General features: G+C 44.0%; 1 protein-coding gene and 1 long non-coding RNA gene across 2 annotated transcripts in view; one reads left to right on the plus strand and one right to left on the minus strand.

The window, feature by feature from the left end:
- Positions 1-7,268, plus strand: part of FAXC (failed axon connections homolog, metaxin like GST domain containing) — a 23,367-nt gene extending 16,099 nt beyond the window's left edge. Inside the window, exon 6 of the mRNA XM_072036170.1 lies at positions 1,455-7,268. Coding sequence (XP_071892271.1) covers positions 1,455-1,738 — 284 coding nt within the window. The 3' untranslated portion in view covers positions 1,739-7,268. The remainder of the gene's footprint in view (positions 1-1,454) is intronic.
- On the minus strand, positions 5,928-13,406 carry LOC106017661 (uncharacterized). The gene is made up of 2 exons (XR_001191249.4): positions 13,134-13,406; positions 5,928-6,301 (listed from the first exon to the last, which is right to left on the minus strand). It is a non-coding gene; the product is annotated as an uncharacterized lncRNA (long non-coding RNA).
- Positions 13,407-18,633: the final 5,227 nt, after the last annotated feature.

Raw genomic sequence — 18,633 nt, forward strand, 5'->3', positions numbered from 1 at the left:
ATGTTGGTTTTTTTTTCCTTAAAATTCTTGTTTGTTTTCACTTTAATGTTCTGCATGGTGATTGTTTCTGTTCCTGTACTTGATCTTTTCCCTGTTTAACATAGCAAAGACCAAATGCCTCTATGGAATGAATGCTGGGTAAAGTATTAGAAGCCATGAGCCAAATTTTGCTGAACTGAGGAGTTTCCACTGACAGTAGAACTGCAAGCACTGTTGTCCCAGTGCAATTAGAGCCTTTGTTGCTACTAAGGATGCTGGGCAAGGAAAAGATTCCAGTCTGGCTTTGGAGTTTCTTTGTTTTTGCATGAATTGGAAACCAACATAGCTCCTCCTCCTGCCCCAACTTCTTTTTTCCTTTGTGGAGTGGCATATGCGTGTCAAAGTCTGGTGGGAGCATCTTGGCGTCACTATGCAGAATAAAGCCACACTGTGAAAAATGGAAAGAACGAAGGATGTGAAATAGCTGTGAAAGGAATGAATCTGATCTGTAGACCTACTCTGAGCAAGAGGTACCATTAAGGCAACAGTTTGGAGGCACAGACTTGCCTATTACTAGCACTTTGAGTGGAGGAAAAAATATACTTGAGATTTTTTATGAAGGACGTAGATAGAGTCCATATAATTCTTTCTCTTGATGTCTGAGGGGACAGATAGAATTCTAAAGGGTCCATGGGTTTCAAGAAAAATGATGTTTGAACTATTTTGTATCTAAGAGAAGGGAATGGTAAATTATATAAATGCCCAAGCAGCACGGATGATTCTCTGTACACATCCAGCTACTCATGCTGTGTTACATTATGAGTGCTGGTTCCATATACTCATACATAATCCCTCTAATATGCTGTTATTTCTTTGGTCGTTGAAGTTTCCTCATAAATTCTTCTCTTTAAGCATACGTATACATATAAACATAGAGCATAACATACTTCTGTGGGCTAGGAACATCAGAGGCGAGTTGTATAAAAACCAAACCCCTGAATTTACCTTGCAGACAACGCTGCCATCTGGTGGTGCAAGCCCAAAACATCCAAATTCACGAGATTTTAATAAATAAATTAATTGTAAATGTAGCATCAAGTCCTGACTTTAGAAACCATGCTTCTGCTAAATAAGCAAGAATTTTGACATGAAAATCTTACACTAATAGTGTCTTGTCTTGATTTATTTCTGTAGATATTGTATTTAGGTTAGGTATTCTGTTACATGCATTTATGTTCATTTCAGTGTAACCTTTCTTACTGCGTATGGGTTAATAGTGTGTGTTTTAAGTTATGTGAACAGCCACTGAGAGGATTGACTGGATCTTGCCATTTTGAAACAAGGTTCAGGTACCTCTTTGGAAAGAACCTGCACAATTTATTTCCAAACTATGCTAATATGTTCCTGCATCAGCCGGTGAGTTAAAGTGTTATTGACTGGATGTATTTACTGGAGTCTGTTGTGCTGTGTTGCAGGTGAACTGATTAACCTTGCTATGTATTGTGAAAGAATAAGGAGGAAATTCTGGCCAGAGTGGCACCATGATGATGATAACACTCTGTATGAATCCGAAGAAAGCAGTGAAGCAAGCAAGACTCACTCCCCTTTGCAGGACTTCAGTTTTTATTCAAGGACAGAAACATTTGATGAGGAAGGGAACAGTATTTCTCATACCCCTGACACAGATTACACTGGACACTCGCTCTTTGATTCGGATGTGGACATGGATGACTACAGAGATCACGAACAATGCAAATGATGTGTACAAGCATCTCCCGTTTTGCAGACAAGCTGTTTCTTGGGACCAGTCTGATTTCTTTTCTGCTCCAGGCTGGGAGGAGGTCTGTACCACCTCCAAGAGACCATTGTGCTTGACTTAGCTGTCACATGTTGGACTGGACTGTCTCAATCTTATTTCATTTTGTGTAACTGTTCAGATGGAACCAAGGTAAACAGTTATTTAAAACACTCATGGGCAAACTGGAGGTCCAGAGGGCAATGGGACCATTCAATCTACATTTTTGCTCTCACTGAAAAACAAATCCCACAGCTGGGTGGGAGAAGCATCCAGGTGGCAGAGCACTTGTAAGAGCTGGTTTGTGTTGATATCTTCACGGGATTGGGTTGAGGACGAAAGTGGAAGAGGCATTACTGGCACACTTTTCTCCTGTGGAAGAAAATGATTGATGCTGTGTTGATTTGGTGAAGTCTTGGAAGAATTTTACTTGATAGCTACCTGCATGCTGGGTGTACATGTTGTCACAGTGTCTGAGGTGAGAATGGATGCATTGGGTTTGCCCACTTGTGCGAAGTTTAACATCTACACCTGTGTTGCTTGGCCTTGACCGGTTGATTTTAAGTGGAGAGAAAGCATATGGAAATTACAGATGGTTCTGTCTTTGTAAACATGTGTGTAAAATCAATTATTTGCCTGCAAACGTTGGCGGTAGCCTGTTGAAAGTAGTTTAATCAGGGCTTTCTCAGTGAATTACAGTTCCATGAATCAGGACCCTTCAGCAAAAAAAAAATAATATTAAATGTCTATTCTGGGAATAGACAGGATGCAAATGCTTTAGGATGCTAATTGTTGGTAGGCTTGGTAGTCTGGAGCCTGAACTAGCTCCAGCTTTCAAAGGACATGTTCCTTTCATGGGCTGTGGAGTTTTTCCATCAGAGGAAAATGCTTGCTGTGGGGAACACCCAGCTAGCTGTGGCTCTGCAAGTGGAGGGACAAGTCTGCAGTCACTTGCCATGCCTGGGAGCTGCTGCAGTTTGTCTGAGGTGTGCGTGAACTGGCATCTACTTCCTAAATTCCTCACACATTTCCCTGGGGCTCTGCTCCAGCCTCTGTTGTTGTGGGCAAGCAGCATTTGTGAAACAAACCCAAACTGAGGAGGACAATGGTATTAACTGATTACTTGGGACCCTTCTCAGGAAACTAAGCACAGGAACAGGTCACAAGAAGAAAAGTCTTGGGCTTGAAAGCACAAGGGGTGATGGTCTGATACATCTGTGAAACTTCCTAGATAAGTCAGGGCAGATGCTGCCTGCAAACAGTTAGGTACTGACGTTCTGGGTAACAGGCATCTATGTCAAGAAGCTCCTCTTTAAAAAACACTCATGGTGGAAATTCTGATAGAGATCCTCTCATTTATTTTGCTGTGAAGTGAGCTTTGAAGCTGTGTGTCTGAAGGCTATGCCTTCTCCATCTTTTCAGCCTGAGGAGAACGTGTTTCCAGGTATGGAGCCCCTGTGGATAGCAGATGAGTCCCAGCAACGAGTCCCCATTATTAAAACACCAGCCTGAGTTCAGCAGATGGTCTCATTGTTGTCATTTCCCTGGGCTGACAGATCTGCCAGTGGCAGTGATGCTTGTGACTTCCCAAAATGCAGCCAGCCAGAAGGCAGCGGTGTAATTTTACCTGTGTGTGTGTGTGCAGCTGGATTAGGGTATCACATGGCTGTGCATGGCAGCAGGCACAGGAATCGGCATCGCCACCGTGGTGTGAGGCTGGTGTCACATCGTGGTCTTCTCCCATGTCTGGAGGTCTTCCGGGGGGCTGGCCCAGAGCTTTGTTGCCAGAATTGCTCCTGCCAAGGATCTGGTGCTGCTGCAGAGCAGGGCATCACTCTCTCTCTATAATATAGATATATAATATCTGTGTGTTCATGTTTCAGTGTGAAAAGGAGCGGTATGGTGAGAAATACTCTGGGATTAATCCTGCACAGGGGCTTGACTTCACCTTGGCAAGTGCGGCGAGGCACCGTGATGCAGAAGAGTGAAACAAGGAGAACAGATCTGATGGGGCTGGGGAAGGGGGAGGAACTTGTTGTCAGCTGAGATTTTTTTCAGTGTTTTAATCAGTTAGGTGAATGTATTCTGTAGCATGTCACTTGCCTTCCATTTCTTAGGAACTACTCAGGTTATTTTAAAGGAGAAGTTACTCACTAAGTAGCTTTTTCCTCATGACAGCTACTCCAGATACTATGTTTCTGTGCTTGGCCATGTTTCAAACTAGGGGTGAAATTAGGGAACAGCATCTCTGTAGGGATTTATACGTGTAGTGTTTTGACAAGGTCTGATAGGAAATCCTTGGGTGTGTGTATCCTGCCCAGAAGCAAATACTGACTTTTAGACCTGTTTAAAGGATTTAATCTAAGCCTTTTTCTTTTGGAAGCTTGTCTTGGCAAAATGTTTCCGGGGGGGAAAACGTCTAAAAAAGAGCTTGCTTTAACACCTATGAAAGAGTTTAGTTCATTTTGGTTTGAATGGGGAAAGCATACAAGAGTTGTCTTCAACATAAACAGAATTTTTAAGCTTCCAAAATTCTGCAAAAAGAGCAACGTTTCAAACCTTAGGCCTGCAGTGTTGTTTTTACCCCTTGATCATTTCTATTTTTTATCTCCGTGCTGAGGGGCTGTGCAGAACTACAAATTGTCGGAGAGAATCATGGAATCACAGAATGTCCTGCGTTGGAAGGGACCCACGAGGATCACTGAGTCCAACCCCTGGCTCCACACAGGACCACCCAAAAAACAGGCCATGTGTCTGAGAGTGCTGTCCAAACACTTCTTGAACTCCTGCAGCTCAGTGCTGTGACCACTGCCCTGAGGAGCCTGTCCCAGTGCCCGACCACCCTCTGGGTGCAGAACCTTTCCCTAACCCCCAGCCTGACCCTCCCCTGTCCCAGCTCCATGCCGTTCCCTTGGGTTCTTACTTTTATTTATTTATTTGTTTGTTTGTTTTTCTTGCCCTCACTGTCCCTTGGTCAAAACTGCAAGCATCCCGGAGGTCCTGGCTGTGCTGCAGGGCAGGCAAGAAATCAGGTGTCACCGTAGTGGTGAAACCTGGGACAACCCTGTGAGGCTCGACGGCCTTTTCAAGCTGGGGGTGAAGGAGGCCACAGCGTCATGCCTGAGGTGATGCTGGGGACTCCCTGCAGGGCAGGGAGTTGGAGAGCATCACAGCCGCCAGCTCCAGACCTGGAGGAAGAGCTGGGGAGCTCTTGCTGCTGCTGTGGGGCAGCGTGGTTCTGCCCCCTTGTTTTAATTTAAACACTGCCAAAGGCCACGTATTGCACTTGTTTCCGTAGTGCTGCTCCAAGGCAATGGTAAGTGGGCTTCTCATTTGGCAAGCAGGAGGTTAAAGAACCCCCTGCGTTTCCAATATGGTTAAGTTTAAAACAGCCTGTTGTGGTTTTTTTTTTTTTTCCCTTTCTTTTTTTTGTTTCTGCTGTGAATTGCAGTGTTTGGTTGTGTAACGCTTTGTCGTGTCAGGATGGATTTGTCTGTCAGTGTCGGCGTCGCTGGCTCTGTCAGCAGAGCTCACTGTTACTGAGTGGGGAAGCAGATGCTGGGATGTGTAGGTCCTACAGAAATCGTACAAATGTGGTGCTTGATTTAAAAACCAAACCGAACCTGATGTTTCAGATCTGGAGGACTGTTCGCATCCAATTATAACACTGCAAGTCACACGTTTTGATCTTTAAAACCTTGGCAGTGTCCCTCCAGATCTGTATTCTCTTTGAAAAAAATATTGCCTGAAATATTTCTGCAGCAATAGTTCAGGCACAAATTTCCTTTTGTCAGTGATGTCTGCTCAAGTAATCATGACAGCTTCATACTGTTTTCATTGAAAGGGTTGTATCTGTCAGATACCGAGCCGTACAAAATATTGCCTGCTGGAAAAGTGTGTTACGTGCAGATTTATGCAGGGCAGCTCGCAAGTGGAATTTCTGTGGCAGGGGATGAATTTGAGTGGGTCTTGCCCTTAGATGTTTGAAGAAGAATTTGAATCTTTTTTCTGACAAGTAGCTGTTTAGCCTAACCCCTCCGTCTCCAAATACAACAAAATCATGAATTAGGCTTATAATCAAAATAAATTATGCTCTGTGAGTGCAGAATCAGGGCGGACAGCCCAGTAGCTGGCACAGGGGGCTGGAGACACATAGCATAGGGGTGGGTCATGGCCATGCATGTTGGTGGCTGCGACCTGGAGGAACACCCAGGTAGCACAGTCTGGCCTTGTGTGGTCCAGGAGGACCAGAGGTACCCTTGGGTGACTGCAGTGGTTTTCAGCAGCTTATTGCTGCTCCCAGTCCACGTGTGTGCTGTGCTTCAGCTACTGGTTACTGCGAAGCTGAGTTTCAGGCTAGTGACCCTGCTCCTCACGGCTCTGCCTTAGCGGAGAGAAGTGTTGCAACACAAATCAGGCCTGTCTCAGCGATGCTCTCTTAGACATCCATCAGGGAGGGCTTCGCTTGCACGCCTTTGCTGCACGTGTCAAGGTGAAGAACTTCTTGGCGGAGATTTTCACAGTTCCCTGAGGTGTTTGGAGAAGAAATGGGATGTCTGTATGTACAGCATGGGAATCTTAATCGATAAAAACGTTCAGTGAGTCACTGCGGTGCTAAGCTGTAAGTACCACGTCCCGTTTGCCCAACTTGCAAATTTTTAAGGCCACATTATGAGCATTGAGTCTGACTCATGCATACAAAGGACTGTAGGATTTCCTCTAATGATTTCCACATTCAGCTCAGCAAACTAAAGCAGCAATAGAGTGTATGCTTCCTAAAAGCATTCAACTTCTACAGAACCAAATCCTGCCCCCTTGAAGTCACTGGCAGAAGCGTTGTTTGCTTCAGCAGGGCCAGAAATTTCCGACCAAGCTTCCAAGTGACCCAGAATTTTGCACTTCTCATTAATGGGACTGTTCCCTAGAGTAAGGCAGACAAGATGTGACCTTTGTATTTTGTTTAACTCTTTTACAAAAAAAGAAAAAGCTTTTTAAGCTTCACTGGGCACGAGGTTTGCGTGTGTTCTTCCCTCCCTTTTTAGTTCATTCTTGTGACTGATCTTTCCTCGACTGTACAGGTTTTTATTTTCCAGAATACTTGAAGAATACAGGTCCCAAAGTTTTAACTTACAGGGTGTGCAATCCAGCAGGAATAAAGCACGGGTGGATGGGTATGGGGGGAGGGAGATACCCAGCTATACATGGTGTACAAGTTTTTCCTAACAAAATGAAGTATCACATTGCTAAATGAGGACTTTAATGCTGTAGCTGCATTATGTTATTTGTCTATGTACTTACATGAGAGATACATTATTTTAGCACTGTTATTACTACTAGTTTATAAAGCCATATTTAAAATTGTACACTTAATTGTAACATAACTTTAAATTGTGCACTGTGTTGAACCCTGTATATATATGTATGAAAATCTGTATATTTTGTCTTTATGCCGTATGTCATTGGTGTGTAAATTATAAGTAACAGATCTAAAATACCTTTCTGGTTCGTGTCCTTCTTCTGAATGTCCCTGCTTTCTGCAGGCCCGTGAACTAACCAAGTGTTACTAACTTAAGTGTGAGAGTGGGGAGTCCCTGGAACTGTAATGGCCAGTGAGTTAAACCTCCACCTCACCAGGCAAATACCTCGGCCACTGCTGTGCTGTGAATTGGGTCACACTATCACTGTCTGTCTCTCCCTTCAACACTGCAGGAAGGATTTCCAGGGCAAGCTCAGGAAGGACTGCGCTTAACCATGGACAGGAGGAGGGGTCCCTGCTCCTCTCTGGGAACAATGCTACTGGTGTGAAAATAAATAATCCTCAGAGAGACTCCATGGGGGAAGCGCATGTACTTTAAGGTCTTTGCCCAAAGCAAGGGCTAGTTTCATTGTATGAAAATATTTTGGAAAAAAAATAGCATTTATAAGTCCTTAGCCAGACTTATCACATGGCCCTGAACACAGTGTAGGGATGACATGGCAGGAGACATAGTCTTGATAGAAGACATACAAGCAAACAGTGGGCAGGTGCACTCACACCTGCTTCATAATTGGTGACACTGATGTTGCAGGCATATACATTCACATTTAAAGAACAAACAAACAACACAAAGCCCTGATGGGTGTAAACCAGTGTAGAGCTGATGTTTCTCCTTTCCCGCGGGGAAGTGTGGGGTGTGGTAGCCCTTCTGCTCCAGAGAGGGATGCTGGACCGGGTTCTGCTGCTGGTGTTGTGGGTTAAGAAGCTATGGGGAACCCTGCCAGCACTGAGCTTGGCCCTCGGGGTGGCTTTTGCAGGCCCTGCTGTCACATCCTGCTGCCAGAGATTCATCCCAGTGAGGGTTGGGGCAGCACTGCCTGAGGGATGGGAGAAAAGAAGGGCGGGATGCATTGACTAGTTACGCAGCTTTGTGTTGTGAGACCAGAGACGAGAACAGACAAGTGAACTTCACCCAGCTGAACAATTGACAAATCAGGCCCAGCCCTTCCCTTCTGAACATATATTTTAGCTCCTCTCATTGTGTTGCAGTTTTATGGCCCGTGAAGTGCGTGTTCATAGACTTCTCCATGAACACTAGCAATGTCTGTGTATTTAATAAACACTGAGGTAAAAAAACATGCATAGGTTGAAATACAGGACTTCAGTCATTCCATATTTCAAGCTCAGAAGAGCTGGCAGCCAAAACTGAGCCCTTCCAAGGAAACAGCTCTCTCAGTTCCAGTGAACTGTGTTGTTGAAATGCTTTCAAACTATTATGCCTGAACCTCCAAAACTTTAAATTATGGCATTGGAGAAATGTTCTGGATGATAATTCACAGAGGGTTGGTTGCTCTTTTGAATAGTTAACTAAGAAAAAAAAAGATCGTGATAAAGCAGCTTTGTGAGTTCCCATATATCAGCCATTTCACAGTCACTGGCCCGTTGTGATCTCCAGCTAAGGATGTTAGCTTAAACCTCAGTAAAAGAGATTTAAGCTAATGCCTTTTACCTTATGGTAGGTCTGGGCTTTGAGTACATGTGCAGCTGCTTACTGCAGTCTTGCTGACAGAAACTCCTTAAATCATAGTAACTGGTGGCAAGCCTGATCCTTTTCAGACAGCACTTCTGGACATGGGAGGGCACCTGTGTTATTCACGTGAGGCAATGGAGGCTGGTGGTCCAGGAGTGCCCCAGGATGAAAGTGCCCCAGGACAGCACCTGTAAGGGGAACCCTATGGTGAAATTCCCCAAACAGTTGTTTAGCCACCAGCCAGGCACTGGGTGGGAACATCCCTTGTTTTCCAGTGAAGTCATGACCCAAGGGACGCTTGAGACTAGGAGCAGCACCTGGAGCCCAGACGGGGTGGTTTTACTCAGCTAAGCAACTATCACTAGCAGACTACAACAGTAAAAAAACACAAGCAAACACCTTCTGCCCATCCATACTCTTCCAACTCCTCCTCCCAAGCAGCACAGGGGAACAGGGAATGGGGGCTGTGGTCAGTCTATAGCACTTAATCTCTTCCACTCCTTCACAGTCACTCTCTACCCCTACTCCATGTGGGGTCCCTCCCATGGGATGCCATCCTTCCTGAACTGCTCCCACACGGCTCCATACCATGGGGTCCATCCCCCACGGGTGGGCGACAGCTCCACCCAGACCCCTGCTGCTGCGTGGGCTCCTCTCCACAGGCTGCAGCTCCAGCCCGGGGCCTGCTCCTGTGGGGGCTCTCCGTGGGCCGCAGCCTCCTCCAGGCCACAACCACCTGCTCCACCGGGGGCTCCTCCACCCATGGGGGGGCTGCAGCATGGAGATCTGCTCCGTGTGGGACCCATGGGCTGCAGGGGGACAGCCTGCTCCACCGGGGGCCTCTCCCTGCACAGGCCGCAGGGGAACTGCTGCTGCCTGCCTGGAGCACCTCCTGCTGCACTGACCTTGGGGTCTGCAGGGCTGGTGCTCACTCTTCTCTTCCAGCTGCTGTTGTGCAGCAGTTTTTTTTTTTTTTCTCCTCTTTCTTAGATATGTTCTCACAAAGGTGCAAACAACATCACGTATTGGCTCAGCTCTGGCCAGCAGTGGGTCCCTTTGGAGCTGAGCCTTATCTAACATGGGGCAGCTTCTGGACTCTTTTCACAGATGAAAAAGAGTCCTTGCAGCCCCCCACTACCAAAACTTTGACACATAAACCCAATACACCAGCCAGTCCATTTTTGATGTCCTAGAATAATGGCTAAACACCTTTAGTTTAGGCAACTAAATCCCACCCTAGATAACCACTTTAAAAGAAAACAGCAAAGAGTGATGGTTGTGTCACTGGTAAGATTCAATATCTATATCATGGTAGGACCCAGATAATATGATCTGGGTGAGTCCTTGCACACAATGTACTTCACAAGCTCAGGGAGAGTCTTAGCTTCTGTAGCATGAGGTTTACAATTCAAGAAAAAAGGTGATGGAAAAAGCATGAGGAGAAAGACAGCCAAGAGGCTCTTGTTTCAAAATTTTGCCCTAAATTTGTCCACATACATTTAATGTTACAGTAAGCCATTACTAGGCCACTCTAGATGGCTTCCTTGGAGTAGATCTCCATGGATTCCAGCAAGTGGTTAATGCAGCTGAGGGGCTCCTCAGCTGAGCAGAAGAAAAAGTCTGCTCTCAAGTGAGCTGAACCCCTCCTGCTCCAGACTGTATGGCCAAAATCTCCATGGATGATAACAGCAGCCAAACATTCAGCCCATGAATATACCCTACAATCAAACATTGAAATTAACACCTCTAAATCTCAGCCTGAATCCCACCCTAAAAATGTCTGTCATAACCTGGAACCTCAGCCAACACATCTATTTTGATACTTTTTCTGGGTAATGATGCACCATTGCAGACAGGAGAAACTCAAAAAAACTTCAGGCTGCAATGTCTAGCACTTGACAGTTAAGTTAAATTGCCCATATAGTTTTAATGTCACCTCTTTTTGCATAAGAATTGAGTTGCAGATTTCAGTTCTTAATCTCTTACTATTTTTTTTCCTTAAGACCTCTGCCTCATCTGGTGCATGGGGTAGAGACTTGTGAATTAATAATGAGCTGTTGGTTGTTTCATTTGAAGTGTGACCCCCGAGCCTTATTTACTGCACAGTATTCAAGCCCTACAATGGAAACAGAATGACTAATTTCCTCATGAGCTTTTTCTGTGGCAGTCATTACCATGGTTTCTGGGTGCTTCAAAAATATTAACAAGTTTATTTTCACAACATTTCTGTCAAGATGCAGTAATAGGCAAGACTAGAAAGATAGCATTGTTAAGAACCTTGAAACTAAGTACAAGAAACTGGAATATGATACAGAAAGAGCCAGAAGATGGGCTCAAAGAAAGGAAAGATATAAACAAGCAATAGGCAGCAAAGACATTCTTAGCAGATCCACTTTATGTGGGTTAGAGGGTCTTAGAGAAGTGTTGATTACTATAGGCTGGGAGATGAGGGTCTGAAATACTGCTTTGTTTGTCAAAATAGAAAGGAAGGGATTTAAAGGAGAAACATGATGCAGAAGTAGTAAGAAGGAATCTTGGAAAGAGGAATCATGGGCTGTCACCAGACAGAGGCCCTCTTTTGGTCTTTCACAGACCACTCCTTAGAGACAAGAGGGAAAGGAGCTTAATTTACTCTGTCCAGGCACGAAGACTTGAAGGCCATGCTTTGCCATCATTTTGAAGACAGCATTTGTTTGTGAGCCACCTGAAGCACAGTTATTATCTAATAAGAAGCTTTGATTTGTCAAAGGGCGAGACATAGACTACTATGCTGAATACATCTATGCATACAGAAATTGCCATAATTTCACATAAAGGGACTCACTGTGACAAAGAAATCTATAATTATTTAGTGGGTAATCTTTACTGTATGCTAACACAGCTCTTGTCATCGTGGCTTCTCAGCACCCCTCTTAATGTGTCAATACACGATCTCAGGAATAAACAGCAAAGTAGGGAAATGATTGCTCCCAGGAGGATCAGAAGTGCTGGCAGGAGAAACTTGAGGGATAAGTGGCTGAGATTAGGAAAAGCCACCCTCAACACCAGCCCCTCTTTGCTCCCAACTGTATTTTTCATCCTGTAACTGAAGAGCATCAGGGATTCATTGCCACACTACGATTTGCAACAGGAAAATAGAAAGGTTTTGATGAGGAAAGTGTCATTATGAAAGGAGTTGGCTCCCAAATATGTGCATCTTCTACTCCTAAAATCATTGTGAATTTGTACTTCCTTTCTACTGAACTATTGTGCAAGTTGTGAACAGCTACTGCTTTTCCTCTTACAGTTCTAGAAAACTCTGTTGCACTACATCAGCTCTAAAATACTGTTGCACATTTTAAAGGTGAGGTGCATCTGATCTGTTCTGTAGGTGCATCTGTTTTCTCAGGCTTAGTACCATACAAATAGTAAATATTCTCCAAGCTGTCTTCTCCAAGTCACTCTAATTCTCTGTTAGCACATTCCCTGTTATTCCCATAAAAATAATTCAAAAAAACATATTTACTTTAATGTATGTGTAATAACAAATGTGAGTTGGGAAGTACAAGGATTTCATTGTAGCCCATAATCAACTACCAAAAACCTGTATGTTACCAAAGGATTGTAGGAGTTTGAGGATGTTATGAGGACTTTCTAGCTGCTATAACTATTGTTTATTAATAAGTTTTCTTTCTGCTATGAGGCCAAAAACAAATCTTAACCAAAGGGGAAAAAAGCTACTAAATCTGATCTATCATTTATATAGCTGTGTATAATTCTGCAACCTACTCAGGGAATCGGAATGGATAGCTTTCTTTTTGAAGTCTGCTTAATGAAATGGTTCACAATGCCAAATGCCTTATATAAGTCATTAAAAAAGCCTTCAGTCTTTTATTGAAAGCTATGAAAATATTAGTATGTTTACAATGAGCCTGAAGAGAAACAAGAATACTTAATATAACTGCTAGCTAATCTCTCCACATTTTTGGAGCTGGCTAACAAGATGGATAAAAGTCAAGTTCTTAGTAATGTTTTACTTTGCCTATTATTGTGTATTTTTAAATCCATACATAGATTTCAGAGAGGTTTGGAAACATGCATCACCTGAGCAGGCAGCATTAGGAAAACGTCAGAAAGAACCTTACATGTAATGTATGCTGATAAATAGCCATGGCTAATGGGGAAAAAAAACAAGCAAATATTTAAAGAAATGGGGTAAAACAGGTGCTAATGACAGGAGGATACAGAAGACAAGCAATCATTTTACAAACGCAGACCTAATGGTTTTTAGGTGAAATTTTAAAATCCTACCTAGCAATGAGCTCATCTTTCTGTGTAGTGAGGGTGATTTAACACTGCTTACCAGAACTCACCTGCAGAGATGCAGGACTTGGAGTCTTTCCAGGAGATGAGGTCTCTCTCAAGGTACCTTTAGGAGGCCCCACAAGAAATGGCTAGCAGTGTTTCACATGCTTCTTCCCTTCCTCCATGGACAGGGCATTGTCCTCAACACACTCACTGCATGCAGCTCTGCAATTAGTCAACTGCTACTAGCAAATCCCAGTCCTCCAGGCCTTTAGCAGTTACCTTATAGGCACTGGGAAACAGTTTCCTCACTAGGAGCAATGGATGAGGTTTATTAGCAGTTTTCCCCCCTGTCTCTACAGAGGCAGAGCAAAGATGACTTTCAGCTGGAGATGAGGCCTCCTCCCTCACTATCATCATTTGGGAATAACCTCCAGCTGAGTTACCTGCAACTGCAGGAGCCTCTGACACTAATGAAGTCTCAGCCCCCCATATTGATATTTTTTTCTATTTTATTTTGGGATGTGGGGATAGTTGAGGTCCAAAGATGTCTATCTCCTTCACATTTAAACTTATGCCACCCAACAAAAGAGATCTAGTGGCTATAGCAGGCAGGCTCCCATTCACAAAGTTTGTAATAAGCAGATTGCTCTATCACAATGATGATTGTGTCAGTCTCTTAAAAGGGATGATAAAAAGGCTAGGTAGATTTGGTGATAAACTTTTACTAGTCTGAAAACAGGCTCCTAGGTTTGCTGATGTCTTTGAAGGCATCAGAATGGTTTCTAAGAGATGATCTCGAAGCTGAGCATTTTCTGTCCTAGTAAGGTGAGAAACTTTAGGATTGGCTGCTGCTGTTTGGGGTTTCTCTTTAGCACACAAATTCTGTGACAACTTTTACCTGCACAGCCATAAGTGAGAACTTGCCACGTGGGTCATTCACCTTCTGAAACAAACAGTTTCTCAGCTCTGCAGACAATTTTGTATTCTACTATATTCTGGTGACTGAGGAAGTGTGTTGAGGGAGAGGAAATTGTAGTGAGGAAGGTAATGATAAATAAAATACTAAGCATTCAGGTTAAACTTGTTTATAAGGCCATACTTTGTATGGCTGTGATTACAAACATCTATGATTGAATTTCATGGGTACCAAAACATGTCTGGAATGACTCAGAGACGATACAAGTCATATAAATTACATGTAAATGTAGGCTAGAGTCCTTCCCTGCAGCCTGCTTGATGGTGCCCTTTGGGGCAGCCTTTCAGCACACACTATGCCACTTCACAAGCAAAAAGATGTTGAAGCAGAGAGAGTCATCTTGCAGCATTTCTGCTTGCAAATCTTGCTTTCCTTTTCTGTTCAAATTAAAGACAGAAAAAATACTATATCTATATCTATATTCAGTATTTTTTCTGTCTTTATTTTTTTTTTCTGTCTTATATATATATATATATATATTTAGGGAAATGTGTTGTTTCATTGGGGCAGCTCTGGCTAGAATACCAGCCTCACACCAGGTCTCTTATCTGATTCCCCGCTGGAAGGTGCCAGGGCCAGTTATTAATTGCACATCCCCACAGTTCTGCACTGGGGTTAAAAAGACAACTTAGGCGTCAATCACCCTGATTTTGATCTGGTATAACAATGCCTCGAATAAGGAAAGACCCAGCAAAGCCCTGGTTTAGCTGGTTTTTCATTCTCACTCTGAGTGTAATCTCTGTCGAACAGAAGTGCCATTTTTAACTGTAATCTAAGCCGTGTTGGCATCGAGGGTAGATCATGTCATCAGGCCACTGCAAACATAAGCAAACGAGTCCTTGTTAGGTAAGTAAATATTTTCTCTGTTTGACACATGAATGAAGCCAAACAGATATGAGTGATTGACGGACACCAGAGATGTCAGACCCCTTGGATGCCCCCCACCTGGCCTAGTTCAGTCAGCATTTTGCTCCATATGTATCCACAATATAATAATAATTATTTTTTTTTGTTTATCCAAACCTTTAAATGAGAGAATGATGGTTTTAATTTAAAGTGCTGTTCCTTCCCCTCCTTTAACCTCTTCATCTTAAATGGGGTACAGACAACGAATTTAATGTGTGAGCCAAGTGAATCATGCCACCAGCTTTCAGCCGTGCAATTATATCATCTAATGCAGTTACACCATGTTTCTTAAACACCTAGTGCTCCCTACACTGTACTTCATCCCTTAGCAGTCGTATATGAGGAAGCAGACACTAATTATTTTACAAAACTTCTTTGTGAAGGACTGGTGTAGGGTTTGTATCTTATTTGCCTTCCTTCTGCTTTTGCAGCTCACCCTCCCCCTGGTTGATCTGAGGCGTCTCCAGCAGAAACTCCTGCTCGCTCTGATGTACATCGTCCTGGTCCTACAGGCTGCCGTCTCACTAAGAGAGCTCCAACAACGAACATTTCAACCAAAAATGTTCCTGCTTTCTCTGCCTGGGAAGACTGAAAGAGGCCCTGAAGAGATCCAGAAGAAGCTGCAAAAAGAACCCTGATACCTTTCTTAAAGGGGTTGGATATGTGGTACTCATACTGCTTTTAATTATGTATTGTGACTAGGTGACAGATAAGAAATCATAGAAACATAGAGTGGCTTGGGTTGGAAGGGACCTTACAAACCATCTAAGTACAATTTTCCTGCCACAGACAGGGACACCTCCCATCTGACCAGGTTGCTTAAAGCCCCATCCAGCCTGGCCTTCAACACCTCCAGGGATGGGGCATCCACAGCTTCTCTAGGCAACCTGTGCTAAGGCCTCACCACCTTTTGAGTGAAGAGTTTTTTCTTTATATCTAATCTAAACCTCCACTCTTTTAGTTTAAAACCATTCCTCCTTGTCCTATCCCTACACTCCCTGGCAGAGTCCCTCCCCAACTTTCCTGTAGGCCCCCTTTAGGCACTGGAAGGCCGCTATAAGGTCTCCCTGGAGCCTTCTCTTCTCCAGGCTGAACAACCCCAACTCCCTCAGCCTCTCAGCCTGTCTTCATAGGAGAGGTGCTCCAGCCTTCTGATCATCCTCATGGCCCTCCTCTGGACTTCGTCAAATATGTCCATGTCCTTTTTGTGCTGGGGGTCCCAGAGCTGAATGCAGGACTCCAGGTGGGGTCTCACAAGAGCAGAGCAGAGCAGAGGGGGACCTCCCTTGCCCACGCAGCGTTTGATGCAGCCCAGGATACATTTGGCTTTCTGAGTTGCAGGCACACATTGCCAACTCATGTTGAGCTTCTCATCAACCAACACCCCTGACTCCTTCTCCTCAGGGCTGCTCTCAATCCATTCTCCACCTAGCTTGGGATCGCCCCAGCCCAGGTCCAGGGCCTTGCACTTGGCCTTGTTGAACCTAACGAGGTTTGCAAAGCCCCACCTCTCAGCCCTGTCCAGGTCCCTCTGGATGGCATCCCTTCCCTCCAGCATGTTGACCACACCACACAGCTTGGTGTTGTTGTTAGACTTGCTGAGGATGCACTCAATCCCACTGTCCATGTGAATGACAAAGTCAAACAGTGCTGGTCCCAGTACTGACCAAGGCCAGTAGTAGCTTACCAGGCTGTGTGCCTGCCCTGCTGGGTTTGGCAGGGTGGTTGTGGTGGGTTTGGGCAGCACAGGACATCCCTTCAGCAGGTTCCCCTGCCACTGCATGGGGCAGCTGCCTGCAGCCTTGGGCAGCAGGGCCATCCATGGAAGAGAGGCCAGCCCTTAGTTTTCACCTCTGCACTGATCCCCTCCTTTATTCAACCTTTGGCACTTGCCTTTTTGGTGGCACATCTTTTCATTATTGGTTTGAAAGCAGGATGCACCTGTATTGTGTTGGCTGTGTGGCAGAAATTTAGCAATCTGTAGATTGATGATTGGCAAAAGTGGGAAAGAACTCAAGTGAACACCAGAAATTCTTAAAAATGTATTGACTTTTTGATTGAAGATTGTTCAATGTCACCTCAGTCTTATATGCACTGACAGAAAATACACCACATGCCCAAAATACTGTTGAATCAAACCAGCAGTTCCAATCCTACCCCTTTGGCAATGGCATGGGAAAATGAATAAGACTTTGCAATCCTAGCTGTGCCTAATCCAGTAAATTTTCAGACTGTCATGTTATATTAAGGAAAAATACAAGGTTAACCTCAGAGACTAATGCTATTATATCAAAGGTTTATAGCGGTTATTATTTTTTTCATAAGAACGCAATAAAATTGTAGAGAAGTATTAATACAATGAATTCTCCCACGGTTTTTAAATTATACAGTTGGTATACAGTCTGTTTATTTTAATTAATAAACATTATTTAAGTTAGAAATGATCTTTCAGCCAACAGCCGAGCATGAAGTGCAGGGGAAAGACAACCTACTAATTGGTAAATTCAGATGAGGCCTTTTATCTGAAACCGTGTTTTGCAGGTGCTTCACACACAGCCACAGGAGGGCAGTAGATGACCTGAATATATTTTTTTCCTTCTAGTTTTTATCTGTTCTTTAATCGTTTCGTTTCCCTTCCAGTGAGCTCCTATCTTGTCAAGAAATAAAAATTTGACGCTGATGCGAGAAAGGGGATTTGATTTTCATTTCCCTCTGCGGGTTTGGCACATTTTCTTCATATTCTTGTTAGTTCAGCTTATCATCAGTGTGTGGAGAGTATGTGATACCATCCCTTGTACTGCAAACAGGGCAAGAGGGGAGCCAGGGGGAAAACCTGTTTGTACAACTTCCATGTTTACACAACTTTCAAGGTCAGGACTTCTTCCCAAGAAAAATCTAATAGAGAGCCCACAAATAGTTTATTGGTTATCTGCAGGGTTCACAAGTTGTCCTAGGTGCACTCTGAATTCTTCCTTCTTTATTTAAAGACCTGACTCACATTCGGCACAGGTTTCAGTCAACAAACAGCTTAATAAAAACCATGGCTGTAGACCCTCCTGTGACATGAAGATTTGCTAATGGGCTACTGCATCTTTTTGTTGCTTAAACTAGCAATGAGCAAAAGCTGCAATTATTATCAGAATTAAATATTACTGGTACAAACAAATGAAAATAGGTCTCCTTGTGGTCATTCTTTGTGTACAGAGGGTCTCTGTGGTGGACAGGAGACAACTAAAAATGTCAGGAGAGGCTCTCCTGACTGACCCTGTATCCCTACCAGACATAAAGAAGTTAGCAAATACTCAAGATCAGAGGAAGCCCAGTCTGGTAGTGAGCAGAAACAGCCACATCCTGGACAGACAAACACTCCTTAGAGACCAGATACGGGTTTTACAGTTCACAGCAGAAGCAATGTTTGAAATATTTGGAGCAAGTTAGCGAGAACAAAGGCTGTTTCTGTGGCATGCTGAGTACAGGGAGGAGAGGAGAGCATCCGCAGTGTGCCAAGGCAGTATGAAATATACGCCTGTGTCTCAATATGCCAGAGACTTCTGGGCTTTATTCCCAGAACTCCTACTGACTTGTATGACCTTGTGCTTGTCACCCACGCGCACCATGCCTCAGTTTCCCCATCACAAAGTGGGGACTAAGCTAGCCTACATCCACATGGCTGTGAAGGAGCT

Source organism: Anas platyrhynchos, chromosome 3, assembly GCF_047663525.1.
Source record: "Anas platyrhynchos isolate ZD024472 breed Pekin duck chromosome 3, IASCAAS_PekinDuck_T2T, whole genome shotgun sequence".
In the NCBI taxonomy this organism is placed as follows: Eukaryota; Metazoa; Chordata; class Aves; order Anseriformes; family Anatidae; genus Anas; species Anas platyrhynchos.